The following is a 17,838-nucleotide window of genomic DNA, read 5'->3' as shown; positions in this document are numbered from 1 at the left end:
AATCTTACTTACCCAAAATATAGCTTTCATAAACTCTTAAATAATTACCTTCTATTTTTTTTAGTTCTTTTAAAAGAATTGAAGGCAATAAAAATAGATAATAAAGTAGAGTAATCGACTTGGGGGTTCACCAGTCTTAAAAGTGAACCTTATATTTCACAACTTTAATTTACATCACTTTTCACTTTTATTATCTACTTCACTGAAATTAAAATTTAATGTAAAATAAAGAGTGTGCTTTAAGGAAATAGTCATGTTTATAATATAACAATTCTCATGATAAAATGTTAATACTATAGAACCCAACTACTGTATATATGTTCTAAACATGGCTTTAATACAAGTCAACAAAACTGCTGAGGAAAGCTGAAGAGATCAGCTAACAATAAGACCTATATAATTCTTTATGATAATCATTTACTAAAACACTATCAATGGTTTTGTGAAAAGGAAAATTAATTTTTATTTGTCACATACGAAAAGTCATACAAAATATACATAAATACACACATATATGTATGGTTTTTCATGCATGAAAGCATTACAGAAAATTTTATTAAATTAGCTTTAAAAATATTCACTTCTTGGAAATATAAGTACAAGAAGACAATGTGTCTGACTTCATTCCTATATTATTTTTGCAATATTTTCTTAGCATTTAGTAGTTATTTTAAATGTCTACTACTTCAAATATTTTAATATTTTACTATTTAATAAACCTACATGCTTTTCCCAAGTTTCTAGTGATTTCTCATGCTTGTTTTGAAGACTAAGGAACTTTTCTTCATTTTCTTTCACCTTCTCCCTTTGCAGCTCATTATCTCTTTCAAGGGTCTGCAATAAAATTAATTATCCAAAAAATAATCAATACCACATTAATGAATTTTGATGTGTTTTATGTTGCTTGGACCTTTGATTCTAACATGCTGAAAGTGCCATACAGATCAGTGATAATGTGCTACCTCAACAATAATTTTCATAAATTAACAGAAAGGTGCTTATAGTTTAGTGAACAGGAAATAGGGGGAGGTTATGAAAAAGAAATGGCTATAAAAGGGTATAAAAACATTGCCATTATTCAGTTTCACTGCATAAGTTTTAATGTACTGAAAAAGTAATATAAACTACAGCACTGAAAAATATGAAATGTAGCACAATCCAGCCTAACCCTACTAAAAATTTTTATCTACCACAGAACGTATTTTCCACATCTGTTTATTTCAGAAATTAATTGGCTAGAAAACTCTTAAATACAATTTAAATTTTTAATTTCAAATTAACACTTTTTTAGTAGAACTTCAATATTTACTATATTAACTTATTACTTCATAAATTAACATATTATATAATCACCACCAGACTCCCCTCTCCTGTTCCCAAAAAACCTTTAAAGGGTAAAAATACTACTGTTTTCTAAGACAAGGGTTTAAAAGCAATTAAATCAGTGTCACCAGTATTATTAGGTTTCTTCAGTGTCTGCTGATAATCCAAGTAAACTTCTGTAAAAGGACAAATAGTAAGAACTCTCCCTACATGTCTAATATATCTGAAATTTTTATGTTCATTTGTTTATCATTATTAAAGCTAAGTACATTCAGGGTAAACATCCAAGCCACACAAAGGATAGAAAGAAAAGGCAAAGTTTTCCTCTACTGTTTTTCCAGCTCTCCTCCCCAGAGGTAACCACTCTAGTAGTTTCTTGTGTATCCTTCCAGAAATTATCTATAAGCATACAGGTACATAAAATATAGCTTTTTAAATAGAGATGAAACCACATCATACATACCATGTTGTTCTGCAATCTGCTTTTCTAAAAATATGAAGAATGTATCTTGCTTAATTTCCATACCATTATATATAGATCTATCTCATTTTAAAGGCTTCATAGGCCTAGGGGACTTTCAAGATGGCAGAGGAATAAGACATGGAGAACACCTTCCTCCCTACAAATACATCAAAAATACACCTACAGAACAGCTCCTACAGAACACCTACTGAATGCTGGCAGAAGACCTCAGACTTCCCCAAAAGGCAAGAAACTCCCCACGTACCTGGGTAGGGCAAAAGAAAAAAGAAAAAACAGAGACTAAAGAATAGGGATGGGACGTGCACCTCTGGGAGGGAGCTGTGAAGGAGGAAAAGTTTCCACACACTAGGAAGCCTCTTCACTGGCAGAGATGGGGCAGGAGGGAAGATTCGGAGCCACGGAGGAGAGCGCAGCAACAGGGGTGCAGAGGGCAAAGTGGAGAGATTCCCGCTCAGAGGATCGGTGCCAACCGGCACTCACCAGCCTGAGAGGCTTGTCTGCTGACCCACTGGGGCGGGTGGGGGCTGGGAGCTGAGGCTCAGGCTTCAGAGGTCAGATCCCAGGGAGAGGACCGGGGTTGGCTGTGTGAACACAGCCTGAAGGGAGCTAGTGCACCACAGCTAGCCAGGAGGGAGTCCGGGAAAAGTCTGGAGCTGCCGAAGAGACGAGAGACCATTGTTTTGGGGTGCGCAAGGAGAGGGGATTCAGAGCACCACCTAAACGAGCTCCAGAGACGGGCACGAGCCGTGGCTATCAGCACAGACACCAGAGACTGACATGAAACACTAAGGCTGCTGCTGCAGCCACCAAGAAGCCTGTGTGCAAGCACAGGTCACTCTCCACACCTCCCCTCCCGGGAGCCTGTGCAGCCCGCTACGGCCAGGGTCCCGTGATCCAGGGACAACTTCCCTGGGAGAACACACGGCACGCCTCAGGCTGTTGCAATGTCACGCTGGCCTCTGCCACCGCAGGCTCACCCGGTATTCCGTACCCCTCCCTCCCTCCAGCCTGAGGGACCCACAGCCCCCTAATCAGCTACTACTTTAACCCTGTCCTGTCTGGGCAGGAGCAGATGCCCTCAGGCAACCCACATGCAGAGGCGAGGCGAAATCCAAAGCTGAACCCCAGGAGCTGTGAGAACAAAGAAAAGAAAGGGAAAGTTCTCCCAGCAGCCTCAGGAGCAGCGGATTAAATCTCCACAGTCAACTTGATGTACCCTGCATTTGTGGAATACCTGAATAGACAACGAATCATCCCAAAATTGAATCAGTGGACTATGGGAGGAACTGTAGACTTGGGGTTTGCTTTCTGCATCTAATTTGTTTCTGGTTTATGTTTATCTTAGTTTAGTATTTAGAGCTTATTATCATTGGTAGATTTGTTAATTGATCTGGATGCTCTGTTCCTTTTATATATATATATTTTTTTCCTTTTTCTAAGTGTGTATGTGTATGCTTCTTTGTGTGATTTTGTCTGTATAGCTTTGCTTTTACCATTCATCCTAGGGCTCTGTCTGTTTTCTTCTTTTTAGTATAGTTTCTAGCTCTTGTTATCATTGGTAGATTTGTTTTTTGGTTTGGTTGCTCTCTTCTTTCTTTCTTTCGTTTTTTTTTTTTTTTTTTTTTTTTTTTTTGCGGAACATGGGCCTCTCACTGTTGTGGCCTCTCCCGTTGTGGAGCACAGGCTCCGGACGCATAGGCTCAGTGGCCATGGCTCATGGGCTCAGCCACTCCATGGCATGTGGGATCCTCCCGTATCGGGGCACGAACCCACGTCCCCTGCATCGGCAGGCAGACTCTCAACCACTGCACCACCAGGGAAACCCTCTCTTCTTTCTTTCTTTCTTTTTTTTATTACTTTTTTATTAAACATTAAAAAAATTTTTTTAATAACTTTATTTTATTATTATTTTCTCTCTCTCTCTCTTTCTTTTTTTTCTCCTCACTTTTCTTCTGAGCCCTGTGGCTGACAGGGTCTTGGTGCTCCAGCTGGGTGTCAGGTCTGAGTCTCTGAGGTGGGGTACTCGAGTTCAGGACACTGGTCCACAAGAGACCTCCCAGCCCCACATAATATCAATGGCGAAAACTCTCCCAGAGATCTCCATCTCAATGCTAAGACCCAGCTCCACTCAATAACCAGCACGCTACAGAGGGGCTGCATAAAATCATAATAAGTTCACAGAAACCCCAAAACACACCACCAGATGCGGTCCTGCCAACCAGAAAGACAAGATCCAGCTTCATCTACAAGAACACAGGTGCCAGTACCCTCCACCAGGAAGCCTACACAAGTCACTGAACGATCCATACCCACTGGGGGCAGACACCAAAAACAATGGGAACTATGAACCTGCAGCCTGTGAAATGGAGACCCCAAACACAGTAACTTAAGCAAAATGAGAAGACAGAGAAACACACGGCAGATGAAGGAGCAAGGTAAACACCCACGAGACCAAAGAAATGAAGAGGAAATAGGCAGTCTACATGAAAAAGAATTCAGAATAATGATAGTAAAAATGACACAAAATCTTGGATATAGAATGGAGAAAACACAGGAAAAGTTTAACAAGGACCTAGAAGAACTAAAGAGCAAACAAACAGTGATAAACAACACAATAAATGAAATTAAAAATTCTCTAGAAGGAATCAATAGCAGAATAACTGAGGCAGAAGAATGGATAAGTGACCTGGAAGATAAAATAGTGGAAATAACTACCACAGAGCAGAATAAAGAAAAAAGAATGAAAAGAATTGAGGACAGTCTCAGAGACCTCTGGGACAACATTAAATGCACCAACATTCAAATTATAGGGGTCCCAGAAGAAGAAGAGAAAAAAAAGGGGCTGAGAAAATATTTGAAGAGACTATAGTTGAAAACTTCCCTAATATGGGAAAGGAAATAGTCAATCAAGTCCAGGAAGCACAGACAGTCCCATACAGGATAAATCCAAGGAAAAACATGCCAAGACACATATTAATCAAACTATCAAAAATAAAATACAAAGAAAATATATTAAAAGCAGCAAGGGAAAAGAAACAAATAACATACAAGGGAATCCACATAAGGTTAACAGCTGATCTTTCAGCAGAAACTCTACAAGCCAGAAGGGAGTGGCAGGACATATTTAAAGTGATGAAGGGAAAAACCTACGACCAAGATTACTCTACCCAGCAAGGATCTCATTCAGATTTGACGGAGAAATTAAAACTTCTACAGAAAAGCAAAAGCTAAGAGAATTCAGCACCACCAAACCAGCTTTACAACAAATGCTAAAGGAACTTCTCTATGCAGGAAACACAAGAGAAGGAAAAGACCTACAATAACAAACCCAAAACAATTCAGAAAATGGTAATAGGAACATACATATCAATAATTACCTTAAATGTAAATGGATTAAATGCTCCAACCAGAAGACATAGACTGGCTGAATGGATACAAAAACAAGACCCATATATCTGCTGTCTACAAGAGACCCACTTCAGACCTAGGGACACATACAGACTGAAAATGAGGAGATGGAAAAAGATATTCCACGGAAATGGAAATCAAAAGAAAGCTGGAGCAGCAATTCTCATCAGACAAAATGGACTTTAAATAAAGACTATTACAAGAGACAAAGAAGGACACTACACAATGATCAAGGGATCAATCCAAGAAGATATAACAATTGTAAATATTTATGCACCCAACATAGGAGCACCTCAATACATAAGACAAATGTTAACAGCCATAAAAGGGGAAATCGATACTAACACAATAATAGTAGGGGACTTTACCATCCCACTTTCACCAATGGACAGATCATCCAAAATGAAAATAAATAAGGAAACACAAGCTTTAAATGATACATTAAACAAGATGGACTTAATTGTTATTTATAGGACATTCCATCCAAAAACAACAGAATACAATTTCTTCTCAAGTGCTCATGGAACATTCTCCAGGATAGATCATATCTTGGGCCACAAATCAAGCCCTGGTAAATTTAAGAAAATTGAAATCGCATCAAGTATCTTTTCTGATCATAGCGCTATAAGACTAGATATGAATTATAGGGAAAAAATCTGTAAAAATATAAACACATGGAGGCTAATCAACACACTACTAAATAACGAAGAGATCACTGAAGAAATCAAAGAGGAAATAAAAAAATACCTAGAAACAAATGACAATGAAAACATGACGACCCAAAACCTATAGGATGCAGAAAAAGCAGTTCTAAGAGGGAAGTTGATAGCAGTACAATCCTACCTCAAGAAAGAAGAAACATCTCAAATAAACAACCAACCTTACACCTAAAGCAATCAGACAAAGAAGAACCCAAAAAACCCAAAGTTAGCAGAAGGAAAGAAATCATAATGATCAGATCAGAAATAAATGAAAAAGAAATGAAGGAAACGATAGCAAAGATCAATAAAACTAAAAGCTGGTTCTTTGAGAAGATAAACAAAATTAGTAAATCATTAGTCAGACTCATCAAGAAAAAGAGGGAGAAGACTCAAATCAATAGAATTAGAAACGAAAAAGGAGAAGTAACAACTGACACTGCAGAAATACAAAGGATCATGAGAGATTACTACAAGCAACTATATGACAGTAAAATGGACAACCTGGAAGAAAGGGACAGATTCTTAGAAAAGCACAACCTCCTGAGACTGAAGCAGGAAGAAATAGAAAATATAAACAGACCAATCACAAGCACTTAAATTTAGACTGTAATTAAAAATCTTCCAACAAACAAAAAATCAGGAACAGATGACTTCACAAGTGAATTCTATCAAACATTTAGAGAATAGCTAATACCTATCCTTCTCAAACTCTTCCAAAATACAGCAGAGGGAGGAACACTCCCAAACTCATTCTATGAGGCTACCATCACCATACCAAAACCAGAAAAAGGTGTCATAAAAAAAGAAAACTACAGGCCAATATCATTGATGAACATAGATGCAAAAATCCTCAACAAAATACTAGCAAACAGAATCCAAAAGCACATTAAAAGGATCATACACCATGATCAAGTGGGGTTTATCCCAGGAATGCAAGGATTCTTCAGTATATGCAAATCAATCAATGTGATAAACCATATTAACAAATTGAAGGAGAAAAACCATATGATCATCTCAGTAGATGCAGAAAAAGCTCTTGACAAAACTCAACACCCATTTATGATAAAAACCCTCCAGGAAGTAGGCATAGAGGGAACTTACCTCAACATAATAAAGGCCATATATGACAAACCCACAGCCAACATCATTCTCAGTGGTGAAAAACTGAAACCATTTTCTCTAAGATCAGGCACAAGACAAGGTTGCCCACTCTCACCACTATTATTCAACATAGTTTTGGAAGTTTAGCCACAGCAATCAGAGAAGAAAAAGAAATTAAAGGAATTCAAATTGGAAAGAAGTAAAGCTGTCACTGTTTGCAAATTACATGATACTATATGTAGAGAATCCTAAAGATGCTACCAGAAAACTACTAGAGCTAATCAATGAATTTGGTAAAGTAGCAGGATACAAAATTAATGCACAGAAACCTCTTGCATTTCTATACACTAATGATGAAAAATCCGAAACAGAAATTAAGGAAACACTCCCATTTACCAGTGCAACAGAAAGAATAAAATACCTAGGACTAAACCTACCTAAGGAGACAAAAGACTTGTATGCAGAAAACTATAAGACACTGATGAAAGAAATTAAACATGATACAAACAGATGGAGAGACATACCATGTTCTTGGATTGGAAGAATCAACCCTGTGAAAATGACTATACTACCCAAAGCAATCTGCAGATTCAGTGTAATCCCTATCAAACTACCAATGGAATTTTTCACAGAACTAGAACAAAAAATTTCATTATGTGTATGGAAACACAAAAGACCCCGAGTAGCCAAAGCAATCTTGAGAAAGAAAAATGGAGCTGGGGGAATCAGGCTCCATGACTTCAGACTATACTACAAAGCTACAGTAGTCAAGACAGTATGATACCGGCACAAAACAGAAATATAGATCAATGGAACAGGATAGAAAGCCCAGAGATAAACGCACGCACATATGGGCACCTTAACTTTGATAAAGGAGGCAAGAATATACAATGGAGAAAAGACAGCCTCTTCAGTAAGTTGTGCTGGGAAAACTGGACAGCTACATGTAAAAGAATGAAATTAGAACACTCCCTAACATCATACACAAAAATAAACTCAAAATGGATTAAAGACCGAAATGTAAGCCCAGACACTATAAAACTCTTAGAGGAAAACATAGGCATAAAACTCTATGCCATAAATCATCCTTTTTGACCCACCTCCAAGAGAAATGGAAATAAAAACAAAAATAAACAGATGGGACCTAATGAAACTTCAAAGCTTTTGCACAGCAAAGGAAAGCACAAACAAGACAAAAAGACAGCCCTCAGAATGGGAGAAAATATTTGCATATGAAGCAACTGACCAAGCAGCTCATGCAGCTCAATATCAAAAAAAGAAACAACACAATCCAAAAATGGGCAGAAGACCTAAACAGACATTTCTCCAAAGAAGATATACAGATTGTCAACAAACACATGAAAGAATGCTCAACATCACTAATGACTGGAGAAATGAAAATCAAAACTACAATGAGGTATCACCTCACACTGGTCAGAATGGCCATCATCAAAAAATCTACAAACGATAAATGCTGGAGAGATTGTGGAGAAAAGGGAACCCTCTTGCACTGTTGGTGGGAATGTAAATTGATACAGCTACTATGGAGAACAGTATGGAGGTTCCTTAAAAAACTAAAAATAGAACTACCATATGACCCAGCAATCCCACTACTGGGCATACACCCTGAGAAAACCATAATTCAAAAAGAGTCATGTATCAAAATGTTTACTGCAGTTCTATTTACAATAACCAGGACATGGAAGTAACCTAAGCATCCATCGATAGATGAATGGATAAAGAAGATGTGGCATGTATATACAATGGAATATTACTCAGCCATAAAAAGAAACAGAACTGAGTTATTTGTAGTGAGGTGGATGGACCCACAGTCTGTCATACAGAGTGAAGTGAGTCAGAAAGAGAAAAACAAATACTGTATGCTAACACATATATATGGAATCTAAAAAAAAAAAAGTGGTTCTGAAGAACCTAGGGGCAGGACAGGAATAAAGACGCAGATGTAGAGAATGGACTTGAGGACACAGGGATGGGGAAGGGTAAGCTGGGACGAAGTGAGAGAGTGGCATGGACTTACATATACTACCAATGTAAAATAGATAGCTAGTGGTAAGTAGCCGCATAGCACAGGGAAATCAGCTCGGTGCTTTGTGTCCACCTAAAGGGGTGCGATAGGGAGGGTGGTAGGCAGATGCAAGAGGGAGGAGATATGAGGATATATGTATATGTATAGCTGATTCACCTTGTTATACAGCAGAAACTAACACACCATTGTAAAGCAATTATATTCCAATAAAGATGTTAAAAAATAGGGGCCTCCCTGGTGGCGCAGTGGTTGAGAGTCCGCCTGCCGATGCAGGGGATACGGGTTCGTGCCCCGGTCTGGGAGGATCCCATATGCCGCGGAGCGGCTGGGCCCGTGAGCCATGGCCGCTGGGCCTGCGCGTCCGGAGCCTGTGCTCCGCAACGGGAGAGGCCACAGCAGTGAGAGGCCCGCATACCGCAAAAAGAAAAAAAAAAAAAATAATAATAATAATAATAATAATAATAATAACAATTGGGGCTATTCTGCAAAACGCCATCCAGCAAGTCACTCAGAATTGCATGACAGGTCCCTTCAAATGGGAACTCAACATAGAGGAACTTGCCCCACTTAGGAATGGAAAATAGACTTTACTCAAATTCCCCAAGCCCCAGGAAATTTTAAATCTGTGTTAGTGTTTGTACCTTTTTCGGGATGGGTGAAAGCATATCCCACCTGGACAGAAAAAAATGTCTGAAGTAGTTAAAGCCCTCATTATGGAAATCACTCCCTAATTTGGATCGTCTAACACCCTTGAAAGTGACAATGGACCAGCTGCTGTCTCTAGCATAACCCAACAAGTGTCTAAAGCATTGTGTACTGATTAGAAACTACATTTATCCTGAGACTACAATCAACAGGAAAAGGTGAGAAAATGAATCATACATTTAAAAAAAGAGCAATGCTAAAGTATGTCGAGACTAACTTCACTTGGGATAAGGCCTTGCCAGTTGCCCAGCTATGGATTAGAGTGGATTCCAGAAGCAAGCTTAAATTAAGCCCCTTTGAAATTTTGTGTGGCAGGCTTTTCCAGGTGTCTACCCAGGCAGAAGAATCCAGTGATGTTTTAAAAGGACCTACTACTGCTAATTATGTCAAAATTATAGCCACTATACCAACCTCTGTTTTTAAGTGTGCTTCCAATAGGTCTGCCAATCCACCTGAAGTACCCCTGGACCCTATTCAACCCAAACACCTCATCCTCCTCAAAAGCTGGAAAGAGCAAGGACATGACCATCAGTTGGCTGTGAAGTGGACAGGATGGGGCCATATGAGGTCTTGCTAACAACTCAGTTATTAGTGAAAGCAGCTGGGGTTAAGCCATGGATTCACCACACCCGTGAAGGCAGAACCCACAACGTCAAAGCACCAAGGAGAGTCTCTAAGCTAGAGGAAACTATAGTAGACAGTGGACTTGTGAGCCTCTGAAGATTTAAAATTTCTGTTCAAATAAAGATAAGTAATAAAAGCAAAAACAAAATAAATAGATAAATAAATAAAATAAAATAAAGGCTTCATAGTATTCCATCTATTTAGAGTTCTCAATTACTATACAGATTATCAATATGCAAGGACATAATTATGCAAAATTATGGAAACATCTAAAAAAAGCATTTTGCAATTTTTTTTTTTTTTTTTTTTGCGGTACATGGGCCTCTCACCATCGCGGCCCCTCCCATTGCGGAGCACAGGCTCTGGACGCGTAGGCCTAGCGGCCACGGCCCATGAGCCCAGCCGCTCCGCGGCACGCGGGATCCTCCCGGACTGGGGCACAAACCCGTGCCCCCTGCATAGGCAGGTGGACTCCCAACCACTGCGCCATCAGGGAAGCCCCATTTTGCAATTTTAACATGAAGATTCTCCTCTAGCTCATAAAGAACTATGCACCTGAGAGCACTCAATGAATACCTATTTTGACTGCCTCTACTTTAGGACAATGCAAATATTTTTATAGAAGTCATGATTTCATCTTAATTTATAGGTACATATTATAATAACAGGGGAGTCTCTGAATATTTACAATGGTATGTATTTAATAGATGCTTAGTACTTTAACATTGTAATAAATATTTACAGTATTTATATTAATAACACTGTATTTTAAGATGGACAAATCAAAGTTTAGAGGAGACATGGGAGAGTATACCACAGACTTTATCCTAGTAATAATAAATGACCAAGAGCATTATATTCTTAAAAAGTATATTATATTAATATATATCAATCATTTCCTGTCCCTACTTATACCCCCATCTAAAAGAAACTGCCAGGTTTTCTCTCAGTTTCCATGTGTTGGAGACATTCCATCCTTCCCTTAGAATTTGGACCAATTGCTCTTTCATTCTGCTACACTGATCAGGTAATCTCTGAAAATGTCCTTTTTTCTTCTGTGATGGGTCTCCTGTTTCCTAGATCCCATGATTTCCTCTTGGTTTACTCCCTTGTCTTGATAAAGCAACCTTTCTACTACTTCTTGATAAAGGAGGCAGATATGGTATATTTTTTGAGACCCTGCTTGTCTGAAAATATGTTTATTCTACCAATACTCAACAACTTCTTTGGGTAAATACCATACAATTCTGCTTTGGAACCTTTGAAGGCATGGTTCTATTATCTTCTACCTCCAGTGCTGCCAATGAAAAGTCTGAAGTCATTATGTTGCCATTCTCATTTTGGATCCTTCCTCTGTGACCTACTTTTTTTTCTCCCACCAAGAGTTTTATAATCTTCTCTTTAAGTGTAGTATGAAATTTCATAATGATATGCACTGGTGTTAGGCAAAACAAACTCAGATCCTTCAGTTCTGGGTTACTTTCCTGCATTATTTCTTTGGTCATTTGCTCTCCTTCCATCTTCTCTGTTCTCTCTGAAACTCACCAGACCTCTTAAACTGACCCCTCATTTTCTTCCTTTCCTGTTTTCCATCTTCTTGTCTTTTGGTTCTACTTTCTCAGATCATCTCGATATTATCTTCCAACTTTTCCATTGTACTTTTTCATGTCTACTAATATATTTATTTTAAGGGTTCTCTTTTATTCTAGGAATATTTCTTTTTTTAGACTCAATTACTGTTTTGTGGATTAATAAATATATTTCTCTTAACTGAGTATATTTTCTTAGCTTCTCCAAGTTTTTTTCATTACCCTGTTTTGTTTGTTTTTCACATTGGAGACTTTCTTCAAATGTCCAGTGATCCTTAACTGCTTGTTCATATTTAACAATGAAATACTAAAAAGCTGGCTGAAAGCTTTGTCAACTACAAAATTTTGTCACTATAGTGGTGGGCTTCACTGTGCACTGATCTGGCTGAGCTGTTTCATCGGGAGAGCTTAACTGCAGCAGCTATAGTCTCTTCTCTTGAGCAGGTTAGTTGCCCCATAATGGAATCTTCCATTATGCTGCCTGGATGTTACAAGGCTAACTGTCCTCTTAAGGACTAGGCTGGGAGGCTTCAGAATTCAGTATTTAGACTTCCCAAACTGTTTTCAATACAATACTCTTAGTACTGTGCTGGTAAATTGGGTCTCAAAAAAAAAAAAAAAAAAAAAAGCCTGATTTGCAGCATTTGGCAATTTCATTAGTGTTAAAAACCCCACCATGGTCAACTCAAGCTACCAGTCATTTAAACCAGCTTACAAAATGACAACAGCTCTAACAACTAGCTCTCCCTGGTACCAGTTGCCTCTAGCACACTACTGAATCTCCCCAACCTCAGTTGCTCCTCAAACTCTCCAAAGTAATTCTCCAATCTTCTGCCAAATAGAAGACAGGGAGTGCCTATTTGTGCAGGGTAGGGGAAAGAATCTGGATATGCAACAGCTTCCTATATAAACCTTCTAGTTTTTGGCTTCAGTTGTGCACCTTACTTCTAGAGGCACATGATGCTTGCAATTCCTGATTATTTCTGTATCTTCAACTTGGGTTTCTACTTTCTCTCATTTGCTAAGTAAACTACTAATTTTCCATTTGGCTCCCACTTTTAAAACTTAATTTTTAGTTTCTTCTCTCTACTTCCTCATCCTTGTGGATTTATTAATGTCATTTATTGCAGTTTCAGAAGGAAATAGAAGGGAATGTATAGGTTCAATCCGATATGCTTAACCAGAAGCCCTGACCTAGCAATATTTGAACTTGCAAAGAGTCTGAATTTACTCATTGTTAATCATTCATTAATTTAATAAGATTTAATGAGCTCCTACTATGTGGCAGATACTCTTTTGGGCTCTTATTAGTGAAAATGTTACTCTTTTTATGGAATTTACAGTCTACCAGGAAGTTATTTGCTATTATTTGCATCTGGATTAACAAGTCTGAAAACCCTCTCTGAAAAAATGTATATTGTGGAAAACCAAAATAAAACCACCTGTTAATGCTTTAATATAGCAAAAACTAAGTAAATTATTCTGGTTAATACTATGTTAACACTATGACTATAGGAGCAAACTAAATAAATAAATTATTCTTCCTAACACTATGATAATAGCAGCATAACTATACTTTTATCTGGACTAAACTATGATTAAATCATAGTAGAAAATATTCTCTATCATGAGAATTTAGGTCTCTATGCTCCAAATTGTACTTAAAAAAAAATAAGACAGATGATAGCATGATTTCAGAGCACTGAAAAACAGTAGGCCATTATGAAGAGTGATGATCCCTTTTAGTACAGGTGGAATTAGAATGCTCCTCTGGAAAACACTTGAGATATCTATGCAGCATAATCCTCAGCAACAGTTCAACATTAATATTTTGTTATACTATATATCAGTGGTTCTCCAACACCAGTCTGTAAACAAGTACTGATCCATGACAAAAATCTCACTAGTCCATGGCAAAAAATGTCAATATAAAGTCATCAAATGTGTTCTCTTGTAAAGGACTGTCCTTTATCTGATATTACATCCTTAATATACTTTTGGTGTTAAAGCGTTATCTTTTATAAAATGAAAGTGGTGATAGATGGTATTGTTTATTTTTTAATGTCCTTATCTGTTAAGAAGCTGACAATTCTATCCTGTTTTTGCCAATACTTTGTTTGAAATTTTACTATATGAAATCTAGTTTCTCCATGTACTGTCAAGGCTTAGGCAATAATGAGGCTAGTAAAAGAGAGAGGCATTTGGATTATCTAAAATACTGGCAGTTATAGTTAAAAGATCCTGGAACCATAGTTACCTTCATCACTAACTCAAAGAAACACATGACTACATATATTTATGACTACTGTAGGCCCTGTAGAATTCAACAACACATAAACATTGGATTTAGAGCCAATGAAGGACAATTTGAAAGTTGCAGTCTTTGTATAACTGATGTAACTAGAATGGCAGTTCTCACAGATCTAGGAAAAAATATCTTAACAATGTAATGTTGTAGAAATAGTGCTGAAGTAGAATCAAGACAAAGATTTAATTCTGGTTTTGCCACTAATTATAGGGCCTTGAACTACACTGCTTACATTTAGTGGATCTCTATTTCATCACAAAATGAAATGGTTTGACTGGCTAACCTCTAACATTTTGATCATCCTAAAAATCTATGCATCAACTCCTTTAAATGGATTGAAAGTTATCAGACAATCCTGATAACTGCTACTCATCAATATTTTGGATAAATTATATCATATGTTTCTTGAGAGAAGGTTCAACACCTTAGAGAAACAGTCCAAGTTATGCATCTATAGGGTGGGTAGAAGAGGTGATGGGGGAGATACTTGCTAATAACTGGACTTTAAGAGAAATTTTTTTTAACTAGTCTTTTATTGGAGTAGGTGAAAGCATTACAAGAAGGGAGAGATTTGGCTCTAGCATACCTTTTTCCTCTCCCTAGTACTGGGGGACAGGCAAAAGAAAAGAGGAAGGCAAAGCTCTCTTTACATGACTAGTCATAGAACATCAATGGTAAGAAGATAAGTGTTTCATTGTTCAGGTTAAGTTTGGTTTTATTCAATGATGATGGACTCAGCATAATTTCTGGGGTCGGGTGCTAGAAATTAAAGACGCTTAGATACAAAACGTTTTTTCTTTTTGGTTCCTCCCTCCCTCTTTCTCTCTCTCCCCCTCTCTTTTTTCCTTCCTATCTACCTACCGTGGTGCTTTTTATTTTCTACTTAATGCTATGGTCCCCTGGAATATTCACAGGCCAAAGGCAGACCCTCACAGATGCCTAAGGGCCTCACCACACGACTCAGCACTGGGTTCTACCTCCTACAAGCTGTTAGACCTATGTATTATGTCCTGGCTGAAGTTGGTGAAGTCAGTCTCTCCATCCCATGGTTCCTCTGCCCCAACCTATGGCAGGTGGGTAACTCTAAAACACTGCAACTGCCAGGCAGGGATGCAACTCAGTACCTGGACTGGGGACTCACTCCCTGCCAAGGCATCTACCTAATGTGCCGGGGCACTGCCAACCTGGGAGAGAGGATGCTGCAGGGCACATGTACTCAGCTCAGACCTTCCCTGCTACATCTAGGCCTCCAACTGTGTTAAAGTGCAACAAGAGAACACAGGCCTCTACCCACCAACGTGACCCAGTTGACTCACAGCAGTGGCAAGACAGGAGCAGGGAGGCTAAGGCTGTGCCGGGCTGAGGGCACCAAAGGGTAGAAGAGTCAGCAGCCAAGAATGGTTCCTGGTAGGCAGTAGGAGGCAGGAGAACGCTGGAGCTGAGGCTTCAAGACCCAGTGCATGCTCCATTTTCTCATCAGACTTAATTTACAAAACATATATTCAAATATAAAAATTTAAAAAGGGGCTTCCCTGGTGGCACAGTGGTTAAGAATCTGCCTGCTGATGCAGGGGACATGGGTTTGAGCCCTGGTCCCGGAAGATCCCATATGCTGTGGAGCAACTAAGTCTGTGCGCCACAACTACCGAGCCTGCACTCTAGAGCCCGCGAGCCACAACTACTGTAGCCCATGCCTAGAGCCCCTGCTCTGCAACAAGAGAAGCCACCGCAATAAGAAGCCGGCGCACTGCAATGAAGAGTAGCCCCGGCTCGCCACAACTAGAGAAAGCCTGCACACAGCAACGAAGACCCAACGCAGCCAAACATAAATTAAATAAATAAATAAAAATTTTAAAAAATGTTAAGACAGTGACCACAGAATATTAAACCTGAAACTCAAGGCTCCTCTGGGCTTTATGCAACCGTACTGGTTATATTCCCATGAAGCTGGCCCAGGCCTCTGCTGAGAGTGGTCTTTTTGTGGGAGGTGAATGTACTTTTCTTGGGAAATGTTCAGCTCCACCCTTCATTACCAAGAATCCCTTCAGAGGCACAGAAATATTTTCCACTGGCCACCCCAGTGGAACATGTCCCCAACGCCTTCTCTTGAGTTGGATATCCCATCACTTGGCAGTTCCTGCTCTTCCACTAACCTCCACATGCCCTCACGTGGAGCCAAGGAACCACTATGTTCTCAATTCTGCACGCTTCCAGGGCCATATAGCATTAGAACAAGCATAATATACACTTCAAGCTCCACTGGAACAGATTACTCCAAAAACTTTCCTCCTTGAAATTTCTAGACTAGCACTGGGCATCAGTCTATATGTTCTTGGTATACACTTCAAAACTTCAAGAAACATATGCCAAGTTCTCCCACATGAACTTATCACATTTTACTGGCAACACCACAGTGGACCTTCAGGTTTCAATAGCATCTCAAGCATCCATCTAAAAAACAAGATGGAGGTTTCCCCTTTTTGTACCCCAATTTTTACACGATTTTCCTGTAGACTCCCTCACTTAGATTCATGAGGGGAAGTGCATCTCTCTCTACTAGGGATGTAAGAGAAAAATCTCTCTTAATGAACTTTCACTCCCAAAACATCAGTGGCCATAACTTCTTCTCCTCCACAATCATTTTCGTATATATACTGGGAAGAGGATGATGGGGTGATTGTATGGTAACAGGGCCAGTTCTATCATGTTCCTGTGAAGAGGGAGCTGCCCCCCTCCATTTCTGTGAGGTCACGGATTCCTCTCCTAGAATGTGGTGACACTTGTCAACTTTTATTTTCAGCTTTGGATCTTGGCCACAATTCTAAGACACAGAAAAAAAACCACACAAACCCATCCAATCTGCTACAAAATTAAATCAGTTACTAGATAAAACTGAACACTTAACTAGCAACTTAAATGTTAAAATAAAACATGCTCATAAATTCTACCTCAAAAAGCAAACAAAAGATCTGTCAAATACTGAACTCTATTTAATGATGCTCATGATGTAATATGTTAACGGTGAAGTGTACGGATGACGGCAATTTACTTTGAAATGCATATAATAAAAAAGGGGTGGAGAAACATATGATAAAGCAAATAGGTAAAATATTAATTGTAGAATCTAGGTGGTAGGTGTATGATTATTTATGATACAGTTCTTTCAACATTCCTGTATGTTCAAAATTTTTCATTAAAAAATGCTGGGGAGGGCTTTCCTGGTGGCGCAGTGGTTGAGAGTCCGCCTGCTGATGCAGGGGACACGCGTTCGTGCCCTGGTCTGGGAAGATCCCACATGCCGCGGAGCGGCTGGGCCCGTGAGCCATGGCCACTCAGCCTGCACGTCCGGAGCCTGTGCTCCGCAATGGGAGAGGCCACAATAGTGAGAGGCCCATGTACCGCAAAAAAAAAAAAAAAAAAAAAAAAAAAAAAATGCTGGGGAAAAAAAAAATAAATAAAATAAAATAAATGCTCATTACTTTGGACATTGATAACAAGCTGATGAAGGAGACCAATATTTTACCCTTAAAATTCAAAATGATCTCAGA

The 17,838-nt window shown here is 38.9% G+C and overlaps 1 protein-coding gene across 1 annotated transcript in view; it reads right to left on the bottom strand.

Moving 5' to 3' along the window:
- CCDC73 (coiled-coil domain containing 73) overlaps window positions 1-17,838 on the bottom strand; it is a 137,131-nt gene that overhangs the window by 19,920 nt on the left and 99,373 nt on the right. The window contains exon 13 of the mRNA XM_082628345.1: window positions 724-834. Within this exon, the coding sequence (XP_082484471.1) occupies window positions 724-834 (111 nt within the window). The remainder of the gene's footprint in view (window positions 1-723; window positions 835-17,838) is intronic.

Source organism: Mesoplodon mirus (assembly GCF_964341445.2).
Source record: "Mesoplodon mirus genome assembly, chromosome: 7".
NCBI classification, from domain to species: Eukaryota; Metazoa; Chordata; class Mammalia; order Artiodactyla; family Ziphiidae; genus Mesoplodon; species Mesoplodon mirus.
The sequence above is the reverse complement of the archived record's forward strand: the minus strand, read 5'-3'. Positions and strand labels throughout refer to the sequence as shown.